Source organism: Prionailurus viverrinus, chromosome E1 (genome assembly GCF_022837055.1).
Source record: "Prionailurus viverrinus isolate Anna chromosome E1, UM_Priviv_1.0, whole genome shotgun sequence".
In the NCBI taxonomy this organism is placed as follows: Eukaryota; Metazoa; Chordata; class Mammalia; order Carnivora; family Felidae; genus Prionailurus; species Prionailurus viverrinus.
In genome coordinates, this window is record NC_062574.1 from 46,430,514 (window position 1) to 46,449,272 (window position 18,759).

The 18,759-nt window shown below is 49.1% G+C and overlaps 1 protein-coding gene across 8 annotated transcripts in view; it reads left to right on the forward strand.

Moving 5' to 3' along the window:
- CD300A (CD300a molecule) overlaps positions 1-18,759 on the forward strand; it is a 36,610-nt gene that overhangs the window by 12,507 nt on the left and 5,344 nt on the right. For 3 of the 8 annotated variants that reach the window (XM_047833285.1, XM_047833284.1, XM_047833283.1), the window contains 5 exons: positions 1,059-1,394; positions 2,072-2,237; positions 5,305-5,399; positions 9,276-9,313; positions 9,774-9,881. In XM_047833285.1, the coding sequence (XP_047689241.1) occupies positions 1,059-1,394; positions 2,072-2,237; positions 5,305-5,399; positions 9,276-9,313; positions 9,774-9,881 (743 nt within the window). The other 5 variants (XM_047833287.1, XM_047833288.1, XM_047833290.1 and 2 more) reach the window with 5 other exon arrangements.

Below are 18,759 nucleotides of genomic sequence, written 5' to 3' on the forward strand. Positions count from 1 at the left end.
GCTTGTGTCTCGTTACAAAGTGTTTTTTTTTTAAATTTTTTTTTAACGTTTATTTATTCTTGAGACAGAGAGAGATAGAGCATGAACGAGGGAGGGTCAGAGAGAGAGGGAGACACAGAATCTGAAACAGGCTCCAGGCTCTGAGCTGTCAGCACAGAGCCCGACGCGGGGCTCGAACTCATGGACTGTGAGATCATGACCTGAGCCGAAGTCGGCCGCTTAACCGACTGAGCCACCCAGGCGCCCCACAAAGTGTTTTTAAAAACAGAAGCAACAGGGGGCACCTGGGTGGCTCAGTCGGTTAAGCATCTGACTTTGGCTCAGGCCATGATCCTGGGGTGCATGAGTTCAAGCCCTGAGTTGGGCTGTGTGCTGACAGCTCAGAGCCTGGAGCCTGCTTCGGATTCTGTGTCTCCCTCTCTCTCTGCCCTTCCCCCACTCATGCTCTGTCTCTCTCTCTAAGGAATAAATAAACATTAAAAAAAAGAAATACATTCCAGCCAATATTTTCCAAAACATAGGAAATCATTTGTTTCATCTAAGTTTACAGACTTGTTTGTAGAGGCTTGTAAATTACCCTGGTTATTTTTCTTATGACTTGTGTATGTGCGTCTCCTATTTTTCTTGACTTGGCTATCACTAGAATGTTGGTATCTTCCATACGAAAAATCAAGTTTCCAACGTATACGCTAACTCCACTGTGTTCCTGTTTCTTAATTCGCTGATTTCTGCTCTGACCTTACTCTTTCTTTCCTCCTGGGTGGGGTGTATATGCGTGTGTTCCTCTCCTGACCTCTGGAGTTGGGGGATTCACTTGCTTATCTGGGGTTCTCAGGGATAGGACTTGGTGACCATAAGCAGCCAGAAGGGAGGCTGGGGTCTGGAAGAAGGGGCTGCTGTGATAAAAATCTTGGGAGTGACAGAAAAGCAGAGGAAGGGAAGGTTCTGGCTGACGGGGGGTGGCCAATGTGAGATGGGGCAACTTTGGGGGTGACTCCCAGGGCACCCCTGACCCAGGCCCATCTGGTGAGGGGCCTGCACTCGGCTGTGTTTTCCAGGCTGTTCCTCTATAAGTGGCCCCACCTCCATGACGGGCACCTTGGGGAGTTCCCTGATCGTGCAGTGTTCATATGAAGAGCAATTAAGAACACATTTCAAATACTGGTGCAAAAAGCCATGTTTTTGGAAAACTGTGGAGACCAAACGGTCAAGCAAAGAAGTGAGGAACGGCCGCGTATCCATCAGGGACCATCCTGCAAACCTCACCTTCATAGTGACCTTGGAGAACCTCACAGAGGATGATGCAGGAACATACCGATGCGGGATCGATACGTCCTGGTTAGGAGGATATTTGCAAGACCCCGCCGTCCACATTGTGGTGTCTGTGATCCCAGGTGAGTTGTACGCACCCCTCCCCCAGCGCCAGCACCAGGGCCCCTGAAGGGTCTCAGGCGGGAATAGTCGAGGCAGGAAGCAGATCAGAGGCTTGGAGTAAACTGTGTGTGTGTGTGTGTGTGTGTGTGTGTGTGTGTATGAGGCGGGTGGTAGGTGGAGAAAGAGAGTCAGGGTGGCTTCCTGGAAAAGCTGGCCCCTCTGCTCAGTCTTGGGAAGGGGCAGCTGAGAAGGCAGAGTGTGCAAAGGAGAGAGGGAGCCATGCTACAGGACGGTGGGAGCTGGATGGAGAGGCAGGTGGGGCCAAACGGCGAAGGTGAAGGTGCTGGGCATAGGGGGGGCCTCCAGCCAGACTTGCAGTCAGACTTGGAGTTTAGACAGAGATCCCAGGCGGGCAGCATCTGGCTGTGGCTAGAGGAGGATGAATCTGGAGCACAGGGGTGACATATGGGCTCTCCGGAGGGCCCTGACCCTCCTCCACAGGATGGGATCAGGGCTGTTGGGGGCGCACAGTGCCCCAGGCCCCGGGCCCCAGGGAGGCTGTGGCCCCGGGGGGGTTCCTCGGTCCTGCCTCCACCCTGAGTGAGCATTTTGTGTGAAATCAAACCAAAAAGGTATTGGCAAGTAGCGGGAGAGTCCGATAGCGCTATTCCGGGTCTCGTTTGTGTTTCCGCGCCAGCAACAACGTCCGCCCCACCCGCAAACATCACTGTAACCCAGATCTCAACAATCACAGCTGGAATCACGACCACGTCGTCCTCATCCTCACCCACTGTCCCCATCACCATGGGAGCCACCCACAGTGCAAGCAGCCAAGAGGAGTTCCAGCAAAGCCAGGGTGTGGGGTGAGGTCCTCTGTCCCCTGTCCCTTGTCCTGGAGGTAGGCCCTCGCCTCAGGAGTTGCTCAGGGCCAGGGGAAGCCTCGAGGTGGGGATGGCAGGAAAGGAACTTCTAATGAGGGCTGATGCTCCTACCAGGGATGTGCTAAATGCCCTACACGTCACTAGGGCCCTGGGCCGTCACCGCCCTCATGTTACGTAGGCGCACACAGCTCAGGGAGGTTAAGTGATCTGCCAGGTCACGTAGCTACGGGAGGCGGGGGGTGGGGGGGCTTCCACCCAGGTTTACGTGACTCCAGAGTCTTGGTTCCTCCTTCTAAACCTGTGATTCTTTTTTTTTTTAACTTTATTTCTTTATTTTGAATGGGAAGAGGGGCAGAGAGAGAGAGAGAGAGAGAGAATTTCAAGCAGGCTTTGCATGTCAGCACAGAGCCCGACATTGGGCTCAAACCCACAAACCGTGAGATCACGACCTGAGCCGAGATCGAGAGTCGGGCGCTCAACTGACTGAATCACCCAAGCACCCCTAAACTTGTGATTCTTGGTCTTTTGGGGTCACAAGCCCCCAGGAGAATCCGACAATGCTTACAGACTCCTTAGAAAAGCGCGTGTAGCTGTAAACCACTTCTGAGGATCTCAGACTCCCTCACCAGGCTCCACCTTGCGTCCTGCCATTCAATGCCAGCACTCACCACCTGGAGTTAGCACAGACCCCGTGGGTTGAGGGCTCAGTTCCATAAGACTGCCTGACTTCAAACGTTTATTTATTTTTGAGACAGAGAGAGACAGAGCATGAACGGGGGAGGGGCAGAGATCGAGGGAGACACAGAATCTGAAACAGGCTCCAGGCTCTGAGCTGTCAGCCCAGAGCCCGACGCGGGGCTCGAACTCACGGACTGCGAGATCGTGACCTGAGCTGAAGTTGGATGCTTAACCAACTGAGCCACCCAGGCGCCCCAAGACTGCCTGACTTCAGATGCCAGAGCAGTTTGGGGATCCCCAGGCCATCACGTTTCTGGCCAACTGGCTATGAATTTGGGGGTTCCCATGACCCTTTTGGGTTTGATAATTGGCTAGATAGCTCACAGAATGCACGAAAGCCCAGTGCTTACGAGTATGGTTTTATCATAAAGGAAAAAGGCCAGAAGCAGCCAATGAAGAGACACAGGGGGTGAGATCTGGGAGGGTCCTGGGCACAGAACTTCCCTGCTGACTCCTAGGAGGGTCAGGGCATGTCAGGGCACATGCCATTACCTAGGCACGATTGGTTGAATCACTGGCCACATGATTGAACTCCATCCCCAGACCCCCTCTACTTCCTGAGTTTCAGGCTGGCTCAGAGCCCCAAGTCTCCATAATCATGGGGGTGGGTCTTCTGGTGACCAGCCCCAGTCTTGACCCATTCATCTCTTAGCATAAACTCAGGTGTGATCCGAGGGGTCCTTCAATAACAGAGGCTAGCCTACTATTGGGGAAATCCTTAGGATTTAGAGTCTCCCTTCCACAAGCTAGGGGCAAAGGCCATTCAGATTCTTCTTCTTTTTTTTTTAAGCAATCTCTGTACCCCAATGGGGCTCGAACTCACAAACAAGAGTCACGTGCTCTACCGACTGAGTTAGCCAGGTGCCCCCATTCAGATTCCTTATTCTATGACCCCCCAAAACCCTTCCACAGGCCTTCCATCAACCCAAGTGACTATCTTAACATCAGGCAAGGTGAAATTCAGGTCCTAAACACACCACTTCCAGAACTGACTGCAGATGCACACACAGGAGGCAGAACTAGGTTTTGTAAGGCCTGGAGCCTATGCATTTTGGTGCGTGTGGGGGGACTTACGTCTTTAAGAAAAAGACATGAGGTGCCTGGGTGGCTCAGTCCGTTGAGTGTCCAACTTCAGCTCAGGTCACGATTTCACCGCTCATGGGTTCGAGCCCCGAGTCAGGCTCTGTGCTGACAGCTCATGGGTTCGAGCCCCGAGTCAGGCTCTGTGCTGACAGCTTGGAGCCTGGAGCCTGCTTCCAATCCTGTGTCTCCCTCTCTCTCTGCCCCTCCCCTGCTCACACACTGTCTCTCTCTCCTTCAAAAGTAAATACACATTTTTTAAAAAAAGAAAAAGACTAGAACATTATGAATGCAAGCTAGACAGGAAAGAAGAGGCTGGCAAGCGAGGGACCTGAAGTCAGCTTCCCACGACCTCTGCTGTGGCTTGTTCGTATGTGAAATGGCAGAGCCACAAGGCGACTTTTTTTTTTTTTTTTGTGGCAATGTTTGTAACTGCAAAAGGCTGGGGGACATGCCAGTCAGAAGCAAGACTTAAATAAATTATGGTCTGTCCATGCAGTGGAATACTATGCAGCAGTGGAGAAGAGCGAGGGTCTTCTTTATTCACAGACATGGAGAGATGTCGAAGACGTGTTGCTAAGTAACAAAAATAGTGTTGGATCACACCTCCTTTGTGTGAAAGAAGGGGGAAAATAATGTATGTTTCTATTTTCTTGTATCTGAATAAAGAGCTTCTGGAAGGTTCTTTTTTTTTTTTTTTAAATAAACGTTTATTCATTTTTGAGGGGGGCACAGAGAGAGAGGGGGGACAGAGGATCCGAAGCAGGCTCTGCACAGACAGCAGTGAGCCGGATGTGGGGCTCGAACTCAGGAACCGTGAGGTCATGACCTGAGCACAAGTCAGATACTCCACCAGCTGAGCCACTCAAGCGCCCCTGGAATGTTCTTAAGTACACTGATATACTGTCTACTTTAAAAAAATTTTTTTAATGTTTATTTATTTTTGAGAGAGAGAGAGAGAGAGCACAAGCAGGGGAGGAGCAGAGAGAGAGGGAGACACAGAACCCAAAACAGGCTCCAAGCTGTCAGCACGGAGCCCGATGCAGGGCTCGAACTCACAAACTGTGAGATCATGACCTAAGCCAAAGTCAGACACTCAACCGATTGAGCCACCCAGGCGCCCCTCTCCTTTTTTTTTTTTTAATGTGACCTTTTCTGTCGATTGCAAATAAGTGGGGGTGGGGGGGGAGTGCAAGCTCCCACCTGCTCAACACTGCCGTGTCCTCCCCAGGCTCCAAGTACTCCTTTCCTTGTTGGCGCTTCTGCTGCTTCTGCTGGGGGGAAGCTTGTTCCTGGCCTGGAGGATAGTTCACAAGCGGGTCAAAGGTGAGTCAGCCCCCTGCTGGGTGGGGGGTGGGTGGGCAGGCCCCCAGCACCTCCCTCTCCTTTTTGAGGCTCTGTGTCCTTGTTCCCCAGAATGGGCATCGGGAGTGTATCCTCGGACCACATGTCCTGGGTGACCCTCGAGGCCAGGCCCCGGAGGAGGTGTCCCTGGTATGGCGGAGACAGGCCGTGGAGGGGGCTCCCTGGAAGCTTGTCCGTGAAGCGGTCACCCTCTTCTGTCTGATACCCTTCTGGAACCTCCCATACTCTTGAGGGTGTTGTCCCGCCCAGCCCCTGCCCATCCTCACACTCTCGAAGACAGCTGTTCCCAACTTCCTATAACATGGTGGGAACCGTAACATCAGTGGGTGCTTCTGCATTTGCTCTGGGCCCCGGGGGCACCTCCTCTCGCTACCCTCTTTCCCTGGCTTGCTCCTGGTGGGCTTTGGGGCTCTCAGACTCCCTTTCCCCTGGGACCTTCTCCTGGCTCCCCAAAAGCAGCTTGGGGGCCCCTCCTGGCTGCACCTGTGTGCACGCACCCTCATGCCCTTTTCACACCAGACTCTCCCCGCCTGCTTCCTCGCCTGTCTCCCGCCGGCCTGTGCTTCTCCTTCAAGATCAGGGACTGGAACTCAAGAAGGCAGCCGGTCAGTTTTTGTTGAATTAATGTATTGCTTAGTATCTCGAGCCATGAGGGCATCTCAGATGCTTCGGGCATCCTGGGGCCCACTTGCTCTCCTCTGGGCTTAGACACAAAGAGAGAACACATGTGGCACCCCCAGCACCCTGTCTGGCACTCAGGAAGTAGGTGCTCAGTTGACTCTAAACGAGCGAATTCAATAAAAAGAGCAGAAGGATGCAGATGTGACCTTGTTGCTGGCTGGAGGCCCAGCTGTCACCCACGGGGCGCAGGTCTCTGCCCGAGTTGCAGGGTGAGCCTTCTTTGCTCTAAAGCTTCTGGACTCCATGAGCAGCTGCCTCGAAGGGGAATCCTTGCCTGGCCGTATGGGAGGAGGGGTGCATGCCCCACAACTGGCGGTGGGTGCTCCTGGAGCCCGTGCATCCTGGGGATCGGGGCGGGGGCCCACCGTGGGGGTCAGGCCTTTGGTCAGGCCTTTAGAAGAGGAGTCGACCTCAGCACGTGTGTGCCTGATGCAGGGAAGGAAAACCACTTCCCCTTCCCCCTCTGCTTCCCCCAGATCACTTCTGAGTGCCCTCCTCCTCACCCCAGGCCAGGCCTCCCTCTGGGATTTTCTCAGCCTCAGGCCCGTGGGTCCCAGCCCTCTCTGCCCTTTCACCTAGAAAGTTTCCCTTTTTTTTTTTTTAATGTTTATTAATTTTGAGAGACAGAGAGAATGTGAGCAAGTGCACACGCCCTCTCACAATCAGCGGAGGGGTGGAGAGAGGGGGGCAGAAGATGCGAGCGGGCTCTGTGCTGACAGCAGAGAGCCCGATGCGGGGCTCAAACTTACGAACTGTGAGATCGTGACCTGAGCCATAGTCGGATGCTTAGCCAACTGAGCCACCCAGGCGCCCCAAGAACCTCCCTTCTGAAAAAGGGGGATATAAGGTTGTGGGAGAACAGGGGCACCTGGGTGGCTCAGTTCGTTAAGTGTCTGACTTCGGCTCAGGTCACGATCTCACAGTTCGTGAGTTCAAGCCCCGCATCGGGCTCTGTGCTGACAGCTCGGAGCCTGGAGCCTGCTTTGGATTCTGTGTCCCCCCCTCTCTCTCCCCCTCCCCTGCTCGCATGTGCTCTTTCTCTCTTTCTCAAAAATAAATAAATAAGCATTAAAAAAATTTTTTTTTAAAGATTATGGTAGAACATTCAAAAAATAAGCAAAAGCACAAAGAAAGAAATAAACTGTCCATAATAATATAATAAGAAAGGAAACTCCCAGCACCTGGAGAAAACCAAGCACTGACATTTGGGGCATGTCCTGCTTGTGCTTCTCAATGTTTATTTATGCAGATACGATTTCTTACTTATGGCTTGCTTCTACCACAATCCCTCTTACACACACACACACACACACACACAATGCACACACACACAATGCACACACACACATATTTGCACTTAACCTACCATTATCATTTTCCCTGCTGTGCAATGTTCCAGAAGTCTCTTACTGCAGAGTTTAACGATGTGTGGGGGATTGCACCTTGCTTCGTGGACCCTCTGTCACAGGAGAAAGGCCTTGTGTTCAAAGATGCTGACACTCCCTCCCCATCCCTGCAAGTCTCAGCTCCTGTCCCCACACTGTCCTTGCTGCTCTGCTGCAGCCTGGTGCCTGCCTGTCACACACGGCCTGTCTTCCCCTCCACCCTCTCATGATGAGTTCATTCATTCCCTTGCTCACGCACACAGCACAGCCGTCCGGAGCACCTACCGTGGCACCGGGCCCTTGCTGGGCTCTTGGGGACACAGTCGTGACCAGGAGAGACTGGGTTCCATCTTCCTGTGCAGCTGGCTCTGGCCGAACTTTCTCACTGCCACATTCCTTCCCCAGCAATGTCCACCCATCTCTTCTCCACCAGCCACCAGGTCGCCCGCGGAGAGAGAGGGTGGCAGGAGCCTGCACGCAGTATTTGGAACAGAATGTGTTTGCACCTCAGAGCACCCGGGTGGTGTTCCATTAAGCCAACTGAGAGCACTCAGCTAGCACTTCCATCCTGTGTGTCTCCTGAATGTCGGTGTCTCACCTTCGACTCTGGGGCTCTATGAGGGGTGGGCAATGTCTGTCCCTGGTGCATCTAGTGCGGGGGGGGGGGGGCCCTGGGGTTGCCTGGCCGTGCAGCTACACTAAAGGCATTCCGGCTGTGTGCACAATGCCCACTGCCGGCCCGCTCCTGGGTCTCTGGGTTCCAGCGGCCAGGGGTGCACAGAGCCGTGTTCAGAGGCAGGTCTCCTGCAGAGCGACGCTGAAGACGCCACAGGCCAGAGGTCGTGTGCCCTGAACCGTGGTTCCCCTGGAGCCACAGGGCCTCCTGTGTGTGAGGGACAGACCCCCAAGCCAGGGGAATCAGAGCAGATGACCCCGGTGACCTCTCATGGTTTGATGCAGTACTAAGGTCTCCATAAGGACGGTTCCTTTTTTATTTTTATTAAAAAAAATTTTTAGGGCTCCTTAAAACACAGATTGCTGAACCCATCCCCAGAAGTTCTGGTTCCACACGTCTAGGGGAGGGCCTGTGGATCTGCGATTTGTTTATTTGGGTAAAAATCACGTATCGTAAAATTTGCCATCTTGGCCTTTCTTTTTTTTCATTAATTTTTTTAATGTTTATTTGTTTTTGAGAGAGAGAGAGAGAGAGAGCAGGGAGGGGCAGAGAGAGGGGGAGACACAGAATCCGAAGCAGGCTCCAGGCTCTGAGCTGTCAACAGAGAGCCCGATGCGGGGCTCAAACTCACGAACTGTGAGATTACGACCCGAGCTGAAGTCGGACGCCGAACCCACTGAGCCACCCAGATGCCCAGCCATCTTAACCATTCTTAAGTTTACAGTTTGGTGATGCTGTGAAAGAAATCTCTGGAACTGTTTCATCCTGCGGATAGGTCCTTGTAAACAGGTGTCCTTCTCCAGTCTACTCCCACTTGAGAGCATTCTTTATGAGTGACTGTTTCGAGACCTAGCTTTGTGTGGCCACTCTCCCCAAGCCTGTGCCTTCCCGCTGGTTCATTTATTCTCTCCTCCACTCGTGCATTCATTTTTCATTTCCTTCTTCACCCACTCACTCTCTCTGCAATTCCTACCCTGAAGTGACAGGTCCCCAGCATCAAAGTCTCTAGGGAAAGTCCTTCCTCCAGCTGGATCATAGGGGATCCTTATCCCTGTTTTGTTCTCGGATTCAGACTCCTAACTCTTCTCTCTTTAGCTGGTGAGAATCCAAAGCCACTCCGGACCCATAGTCAGGTAAGACACAGGCAGAAGGTGTGCCGGGGTGGCTGGCGGAGAGAACAGAGGACGTTGGGGGCTTCAACAGTCCCACTGGCCAGTGGAGGTCTGAGTGCATTGTTGATGGATGGAGTTGGGTGCTTGCCCAAGAGCAGGGAGAATGATCTCTGGGACATCTGGTGGTTGGGTCTCTGGCTAATTAGCTCTGGTTAGTCTGTCCCCACCCCCATCCCCCATAGAAAGTGGAATGATGGAGGGTCCTTCCATGCTGACTTGGGGGGGGCATTCAAATACTGCCCAGAGGGGACCAGAGTGAGGGATGGGGGAGGCACGGTGGGGAGACTGGGGCTGGGGCACCCAGAACATTGAGAGAAGGGGTAGATGTCCGCAGGCAGGCAGGAACAGAGGTCCCTCTGAGCTGGACTATGGAGGGGCTCCGTGGACACCCGCTAAATCTCCACACCTTCTGCCCACCCAGAATACTCTGCAAGGTGAGCTCTATTATGCGAATCTGGAGCTGCAGGCAAGGACGCTTCAGGGAGAGCCCACACAGCCGAGACAGGAAGAGGTAGAATACAGCACTGTGGTGAGTGTGAGGGCCTGGCAGCTGGCGGGAGGGGGGGAGGGGAGGGCCTGGGCTCTGTGAGAGGCACCGCCCTGGGGGGTGGCAGCAGGCAGAGAGGGAAGGGAGGGGCTGACTTGGTGACCTTGTGCCCCACCAACACAGGGCCACACAGAACCTAGGTCAAGTGTAGACCTTGCCAGAGCTTGGTGCCATTGTGGCTGGGGGCTGGGGCAGAGACGAAGGGGCTGTTGGGGTGGCCAGTGATGGTCAACAGTCAGTGAAGCGGAGCATTTATTATGCACCTACTATATACCACACACCGATGTTAAAGCCTGTGATTTCCCACTGTTTTGGTACCATTATCTCTTTGGCATCAACTCTACGTTTCAGGTTTTTAATCAATGACCCCTCTGCAAGCCAACCCTTAGGCACAGTGACTGTAAAGTGCAGCGTGGAAGAGGCTTCTCCAGCAGGGGTCAAGACCCACCCATTAGCGGAAGAGTTCGGGGAGAGGTTGGGGACCCTGTTGTTGGAGAAGATGAAGGGAGAAAAGCATCAGACATGTGGCCCTGGGACTAGCAGCATCCTTGTTTTTCTAACTTGGTGGTTAATGATCTCAAAGTCGATCCAGGCACCCCACCCCCCCTGCCCCGTCTCCAGGTCTCATGCCTGGGACTTTGTGCTGTGTTTGAACAGGTGGGGTGAAGCAAGGGTGGGGCAGGACAGTGGGGAAGCCTGGACCCACCGCCGTGGAGCCCCTCAGGGTTTCCTCAGGTGTCCCTTGTCTCCATCCTGAGCTGGGGACCAGTGCTTCCCCTGCCTCTCCCTGAGCCTCCAGTCTCTCTCTCTGCAGAAGAAGCCTTCTCTGGAAGAACTTCACTACTCTTTGGTGGCATTTGACCCCGAGAGTCAGGATTCTAAGGCCAACAGGATTCCCTCCCGGAGGACCCCGGAACAGGAGCCAGAGTACAGCGTGATTAAGAAGACCTAAGCCTGTGTCTCTGGCCCCACCATCTGGAGGTCTCTGTGGGCCACAGGCCCCCTGAACCCTCACCCATGTCCCCCTCAGTCTGCTCCTCTCAGCAGTCACCAGCAAGGCAACTGGGCCCCCCTCAGACTGTTGCTTTTGTGCCATCAGCCTGGCCGGCTTGACTGGGGAGGAGCAGGACCTGTAGAGAACCCTCCACCCCCCTACCCAGCTCCTGGCACATCCTTCCTCTTTGTTTCATTCCAGCTGTGTGTGGAGCGCAGAGGCTCAGTCCTGTGTGGCTCCAGGAAAAGATGTGACCCATGTAGGATGGTACCTCTGAATACCTTTATAAATCACAGCTCTGTGGAAGAGTGTGGGATTGCCACGGCATGAGGAGCACTGGCAGAGAGACTGGGAGAAGGCAAAGGCCCTGATGATCGAGTCTCCCTGGTTTCAGAGACAAGGACCCTGAGGCCCAGAGAGAGCAGAAGCTTGCCCATGGCTCCAGAGCCAGTGGCACATTTCTCTGGACTCTTGGATGACTTTATTTTTAATATTAAGACATATCAATAAAGTGCAAAATCTCTTGAGAGAGAAGAAAAAAGTTATTTAAGCAATGCATGCTATGTGTCTGCAATCCTCTATTAAAGAAAGCTCCTTCGTTTTGAAGGCTGAATAGTATTCCACTGTGAGTGTATATTGCACTCTGCTTATCTTTTTATCTGCTGATGGACACTTGGTTTGTTTCTGTGTTTTAGCTATTGTGAGTATGTTGCTAGGAACGTAGTGTATAAATATCTCTTTGAAACTCGTTTTTTGTTTTGGTTCTTTTTCTTTTCTTTTCTTTTCTTTTTTTTTTTTTTGGTTAGTTTGTTTTAATTGTGAATGTTTTATTTATTTTTGAGAGAGAGGGAGAGAGACAGTGCAAGTGGGGGAGGGGCAGAGAGGGAGGGAGACACAGAATCTGAAGCAGGCTCAGGCTCTGAGCTGTCTGCACAGAGCCCGATGCGGGGCTCGAACCCACAAACCGCGAGATCATGACCTGAGCTGAAGTCAGACACTTAACTGACTGAGCCACCCAGGTGCCCCTGTTTGTTTTGATAGCAGTGTCCTAATGGTGGTGAGGTGGTATCTCACTGTAATTTTGATTTATGTTTCCCCAGTGATTCGTGATGCTGAGCAACTTGCCACATGCTTGGTGGCCATTTGTATATCTTCTTTGGTGAAATGTCTATTCAACTCCTTTACCCATTTTTGAATTGGGTTTTTTGGTAGAATGTTAGTTGTCTATATATTCTGGATATTAATCCCTTATCAGATATATAATTTGCAAATATTTTCTCTCATTCTGTATGTTGCCTTTTTACTCTGTTGGTAGTGTCTTTGATGCACAAAACTTTAAAATTTTCATCATGTCCTATCATGAATTGAATGCTGAATTGAATGTTGTGAAGCTTTTGACCTGTGTTTCTTTCTAAGAATTTTTTTTTAAACGTTTATTTATTTATTTTTGAGACAGAGAGAGACAGAGCATGAACAGGGGAGGGGCAGAGAGAGAGGGACACACAGAATCGGAAGCAGGCTCCAGGCTCTGAGCTGTCAGCCCAGAGCCCGACGCGGGGCTCGAAGTCACGGACCACGAGATCGTGACCTGAGCTGAAGTCGGACGCTGAACCGACTGAGCCACCCAGGCGCCCGAATTTTTTTTACAGATTTCGTTCCTATATTTAGACCTGTGATCCATTTTGAGTTTGTTTTTGTATATGTTGCTAGTTAAAGGACCAACTTAATTCTTTTCCACGTGGATATCCTGTTTTTTCCAGCACTGTTGGTTGAAAAGACTGTCCTTTCCCCATTGAATGGCCTTCACTCTCTTGTTGAAAAGCATTTGACCACACATGTGAGGGTTTATTTCTGACTCTTTTTTACTCCATTGGTATCTATGCCTGACTTCATGTCAGCATCACTGGCTTTTAATTACTGTGGCTTTGTAGCAAGTTTTGGAGCCAGAAACGTGGGTCCTCCAGATCCTCTTTTTCAAGATTGTTTTGTCTATTCCCTCGAGATCCCACAAGATTCAGTATAAATTGTAGGATGGGTTTTTCTATTTCTGCAAAAAAATGTCATTGGAATTTTGATAGGGATGTATCTTAATGATATCGAGCCTTCCAATCCATGAACATGGGATGTCTTTTCATTTGTGTCTTCTTTAATTTCTTTCAGCAATGTTTTGTAGTTGTCATTGTACAAGCCTTACACCTCTTGGTCAAATTAATTCCTATGTATTTTACTCATTTTTGTTTGTTTCTTTTCTTCCAAATTTTTATTTAAATTCTAGTTAGTTAACATATGGTGTAATATTGGTTTCAGGAAGTATTTTACTCCTTTCGATTTTCTTGTCAGTGGAATTGTTTTCATAATTTTCTTTTCGGATTGTTCATTGTTAACGTATAGAAATGTGACTTATTTTTTGTGTGTTGTCTTTGTATCTTCCTACATTGCTGAATTCATTTATTAGTTCTAACTTTTTGTTTTTGGTAGAGTCTTTAGGGTTTTCTACATGTAAGATCATATCATCTGCAAACAGAGATAATTTTAATTCTTCCTTTCCTTTTCTTTTTTCTTTTTTTCTTTTTTTACTTCTTCATTTCCAATTTTTATGCCTTTTATTTATTATTCTTGGCTAATTGCTAAGCTAGAACTTCCCGTATTATGTTGAATAGAAGAAGCACAAGTAGGCAGCCTTGCCTTGTTTGCAATCTTAGAGGAAAAGCTTTCAGTCTTTCATAGTTGAATATGATGTTCACTGTGGATTTTTCATACATGGCTTTTATCATGTTGAGATGGTTTGCTTCTATTCTTAGTTGAGTATTTTGATAATGAGAAGGTGTTGGATTTAGCCAAATGTTTTTCCTGCATCCATTGAAATGATCATGTTTTTTTTTTTTTCTTTCTTCATTCTGGTAATATGGTGTGTTGCATTGATCAATTTTTATGTTGAACCATCTTTACATTCCAAAAATAAGTCCCACTTGGTCATGGTGCATAACCCTTTTAGTATTTTGTTGAATTCAGTTGATAGTATTTTGTTGAGGATTTTGGCATCAATGTTCACAGGAATATTGGGCTTTAGTTTTGTTTTCTTGCAGTGTCTTTTCCGGCTTTGCTATCAGGATGATTCTGGGCTCATACAATGAGTCTGGAAATGTTGCTTCTTTTTCTGGTTTTTAGAAGAGTATAGGAGGGATTGGTATTTGTTTTTCTTTAAATGTTTAATAGAATTAATCTGAGAAGCCATCTGGTTCTGGGCTTGTCTCTTCAGAATATATTTTTTTAAGTATTTCATTTTCTCTCTGTCTCTGTCTCTCTCTCTCTAAGTTTATTTATTTATTTTGAGAGGGGGACAGAGATAGGAGAGCAAGAATCCCAAGCAGGCTCCACACTGTCAGCACAGAGCCTGATGTGGGGCTCAAACTCACAAACCTTGAGATCATGACCTGGGCTGAAGTCAAGAGTCAGATGCTTAACCGACTGAGCCACCCAGGTGCCCCTTGTCAGGATATTTTTGATTACTGATTCAGTCTCCTTATTTGTTATTGCTCTGTTCAGTCTTTCTCTTTGTTCATTTTTTTCTTTAAATGTATCTTTATTTTGAGAGAGAGAGAGAGAGAGAGAGAGAGAGAGAGAGTGCAAGCAGGGGAGGGCCAGAGAGAGAGGGAGAGACAGAATCTTAAGGAAGCTCCACACTGTCAGTGCAGAGCCTGACACAGGGCTTGATCCCATGAACTGTGAGATCATGACTTGAGTTGAAGTCAAGAGTCAGACGCTTAACCCACTGAGCCACCCAGGTGCTCCTCCACAGTCTTTATTCTTGATTCAGTCTTGCTAGGGTCTAGGAATTTGCCCATTTCACCTAGGTTATCCATTTTGTTGGTGTACGGTTGAACAACTGTAGCAATCTCATGAATCTTTTTGTTCCTGTGAAGTCAGTAGCAATGCTTCCACTTTCACTTCTGATTTTGGTAATTTCAGTTTTCTGGGGTTTTTTGTTGTTGTTGTTTCGTTTGTTTGTTTTTAATTTTTTTTTTTTTTTCAAAGTTTTTAATTTATTTTTTGGGACAGAGAGAGACAGAGCATGAATGGGGGAGGGGCAGAGAGAGAGGGAGACACAGAATCGGAAACAGGCTCCAGGCTCCGAGCCATCAGCCCAGAGCCTGACGCGGGGCTCGAACTCACGGACCGCGAGATCGTGACCTGGCTGAAGTCGGACGCTTAACCGACTGCGCCACCCAGGCGCCCCTCGTTTGTTTGTTTTTAAGTCCATCTAGGTAAAGTTTTGTCAATTTTGTTGATCTTTTGAATAAACAAGTTTGGCTTCATTGATTTTTCTCTATTTTTTTTTTTATATTCTCTATTTTGTTTATCTACGCTCTAATCTTCATTATTTCCAACCTTCTGGTAGATTTTGGTTTATTTTGTTCTATTTTTTTTCTTTAGTTGTCTGAGTTGTAAAGTTAGGGGTTTTTTTGAGATCTTTCTCATTAAAAAAATTTTTTTTTGTAAGTTTACGTATTTATTTTGAGAGAGAGAGGAAGGGAGGGAGAGAGGGAGAGAGGGAGAGGCAGAGAAAGAGGGAGACAGAGAATCCCAAGCAGGCCTCACGTTTTCAGGGCAAAGCCCAATGCAGGGCTTGGACCCACAACTGTGAGATCACTACCTGAGCTGAAATCAAGAGTCGGAAGCCCAACCAAGCCACCCAGGCGCTCCAGAGATCTTTCTCATTTTTTAACATAAGCCCTTCCAGCTATAAATACCCCCCCCCCCAGCACTGCTTTTGCTACATTCCACATTTGGTGTGTTGTGTTTTTATTGTCATTCATCTTTGAGTATTTTGTAATTCCTCCTTTGATCCATTGGTTGTGTGAGACTGTTTTGTTTAGTTTCCCACAAATTTGTGAATTTTCTAGTTTTACTTCTGTTATTGATTTCTAGCTTTACCCTGTTGTGGTTAGAGAAAATACTTCGTATGATATCTATTTTTTTTAATCTACCAAGATTTAGGGGCACCTGGATGGCTCAGTCGGTTGAGCATCTGACTTCAGCTCAGGTCATGATCTCGGGGTTTGTGAGTTCGAGCCCTGCGTCAGGCTCTGTGCTGATGGCTCAGAGCCTGGAGCCTGCTTGGGATTCTCTCTCTCCCTTTCTCTCTGCCCCTCCCCTGCTCATGCTCTCTCTCTCAAAATAAATAAATAAATAAATATTAAAAAAAAAAGAAAGTCTGAATCTTGCATCCAGGGCTCCTGGATTCTTAGTGTTTTAAAACCCTCTATTTTGAAATAATTTCAAAAAACATGTGAAAGCAGTACCCAAAAGTCCCATATATCCTTTACCCAGATTCACTTATTTTTTGAAAACATTTTGCCACATTTGGTTTCTCAATATGTTAATATCTGTACATATTTTTTTCTAGAATCTTCAGTGAGTAGGCTGCTTACATGGCTTCCATTGGAGTAAGCCTGGGACACCCAGGTTCTGTCCTGCTGTGTGTCCAGGGGTGCTGGATGGCGCCCTCTCCCCATGGTGCCCGGCCCTTGTTCTGCAGTTCAGATTCCCCTCCACAGACTGCCAGCCTGATAAACATTTGCAGGATGAAAAACATTAGGTTAGGTATCCGTATATTCATAGCTGGTCCAAGGAGGTGGAAGGTATTTCTACATTAGCCTGAGTCCTTTCAAAAGATGACCCAGGGCTTACTTACCCGGGCTTAGAAAATGATTTCAAGACTATGTTTGTTTGTTTTTAAACCTTACAGCCCAACAAGTCGGCTGTTTGGGTGAACCCCTTAGTGCAGCTGGCCTTGGAGCTAGACAGAGGGATTGGACAACTGTATGTCTCCACCTTGTGGCTGCGTCTGGAATCACACATCTTGGATTCCAAGCGGGGCGTGTTTGCTCCAGCTGGTAGGCCGATCTGGAGGGAATTCTGGGTTTTCCAGGTCAGTGCGGCTGAGCAGGGGAAGGGCCTGAAACAGGGTAAGGACGGGAAGACTCCTGCTTGCTTTGCAGTTCCCCTAACCATCCACCCCGTGGATGTCATTGTGCTGAAGATTCCATTCCTCCCCAAACTTGAGCTCCCTTATTTAGCACCCAATTGCCTCTTCTCAGTTCCTGAATTCTTCCCACCCTGACCTCAGCATGTCAGAGGGAAGGGCAGTCACCCCACCTGTAGCCGGTGTGGCAGATTTGGGGTCAGACAGAACAGGTGTTAAATCTCACATCTGCCCTTACCAGCTCCACATTCTGGGGTTGGCATTCAAGGCCACCCCAGTCTGTTGGCTCAACCATAACCAAGGATGGCCTAGTTGTCCTCTGGTGCTTTTCTCCCTCGCCAGGCTGGTCAGAAGAAAGCTCTTTATAAAGGCTCTCGCCACTCCCCCACCACACCCCCACCCCAATCCTCTGTGCTGTTTTTTTTGCCTCTGAGACTCTTTCCAGACACCCCCTCCTGGATTCTCACTGCTGAGACTTCTTTGTTGCCATTCCTTTGATTTATGGCTTGCTAGTCCTCAGCAACTTTCAACTTGACCCTTTGGACTCCCCTTTGCCTTACATGCAAATCTGAGCCACCTGGGGCAAATGAACCACAACACATCCTAACATCCAGGCCAAGGGCAAATCCTGGGCCCCATGTGTCTGGGAAGGAAAGCGGAAAAGGGCTGACAGTGTCTACTTTCGGGATTGTTGACAGAGTCCGTGATGCACCAAGCAGAGGCCTTGAACCAAAACCTGCTCTCCAGGTGTGTGAATTCCTCCCTTCTTCTCCTTCTTTCTCTTTTTCCTTCCTTCCTTCCTTCCTTCCTTCTTCTTTTTTTTTTTTAATTTTTTTTTCAACGTTTATTTATTTTTGGGACAGAGAGAGACAGAGCATGAACGGGGGAGGGGCAGAGAGAGAGGGAGACACAGAATCAGAAACAGGCTCCAGGCTCTGAGCCATCAGCCCAGAGCCTGACGCGGGGCTCGAACTCACGGACCGCGAGATCGTGACCTGGCTGAAGTCGGACGCTTAACCGACTGCGCCAGCCAGGCGCCCCTTCCTTCTTCTTTATAGTAATTGTTAAGTAAGTCTATAAGACCCATGTGACACCTGCATGAGTGGGGGAGGGGCAGAGAGAGAGAGTGAGACAGAGAATGCAAAGCAGGCTGTCAGCACAAAGCCCCATCTGGGGCCTGAAACCCAGGAGCCGTGAGATCATGACCTGAGCTTTAGTGACGCTTAACTGACTGAGCCACCCAGGCGCCCCGACCTTGTGACCTTTCTTTTAATAAATTATAAGAGGGAGGCTAACTCATCCCTCTCCACCAATAGAGCCCAGCAGAGCACATTGGTTGTTTGCAGAGTGATGGTGTGACAGGGTCAACCTCAGCTGCCTTATGCAATTTGCAACAGCCAGTGTCTTACAGTAACATATTAGAACAAATCATAAGGATGGTGGCCAGGTTCCAGCCAGACACATAGCTGTTTAATGAGTATGCTTTAGCATATCCCATTGCTACTGAGAATGGTACTCAAAAAAATTATTTAAACAAACTTTTGCCAATTTGAGAGAAATGAGATCGCATTGCTTTTCTTTTTTTTTTAATGTTTATTTATTTTTGAGAGAAAGAGAGAGAGGGGAAGGGGCAGAGAGAGAAGGAGACACAGAATCTGAAGCAGGCTCCAGGCTCTGAACTGTCTGCAAAGAGCCCCCTGTGGGGCTTGACCTCATGAACTGTGAGATCACGACCTAAGCTGAAGTCAGACGCTTAACCGACTGAGCCACCCAGGTGCCTCTTGAGATCTCATTGCTTTTAATTAAAATATCATTAATTCAGAAAAGACCGTATAATTCTATACTTAGATAATGTCTCTGAACATAAAAATACAGAAGGA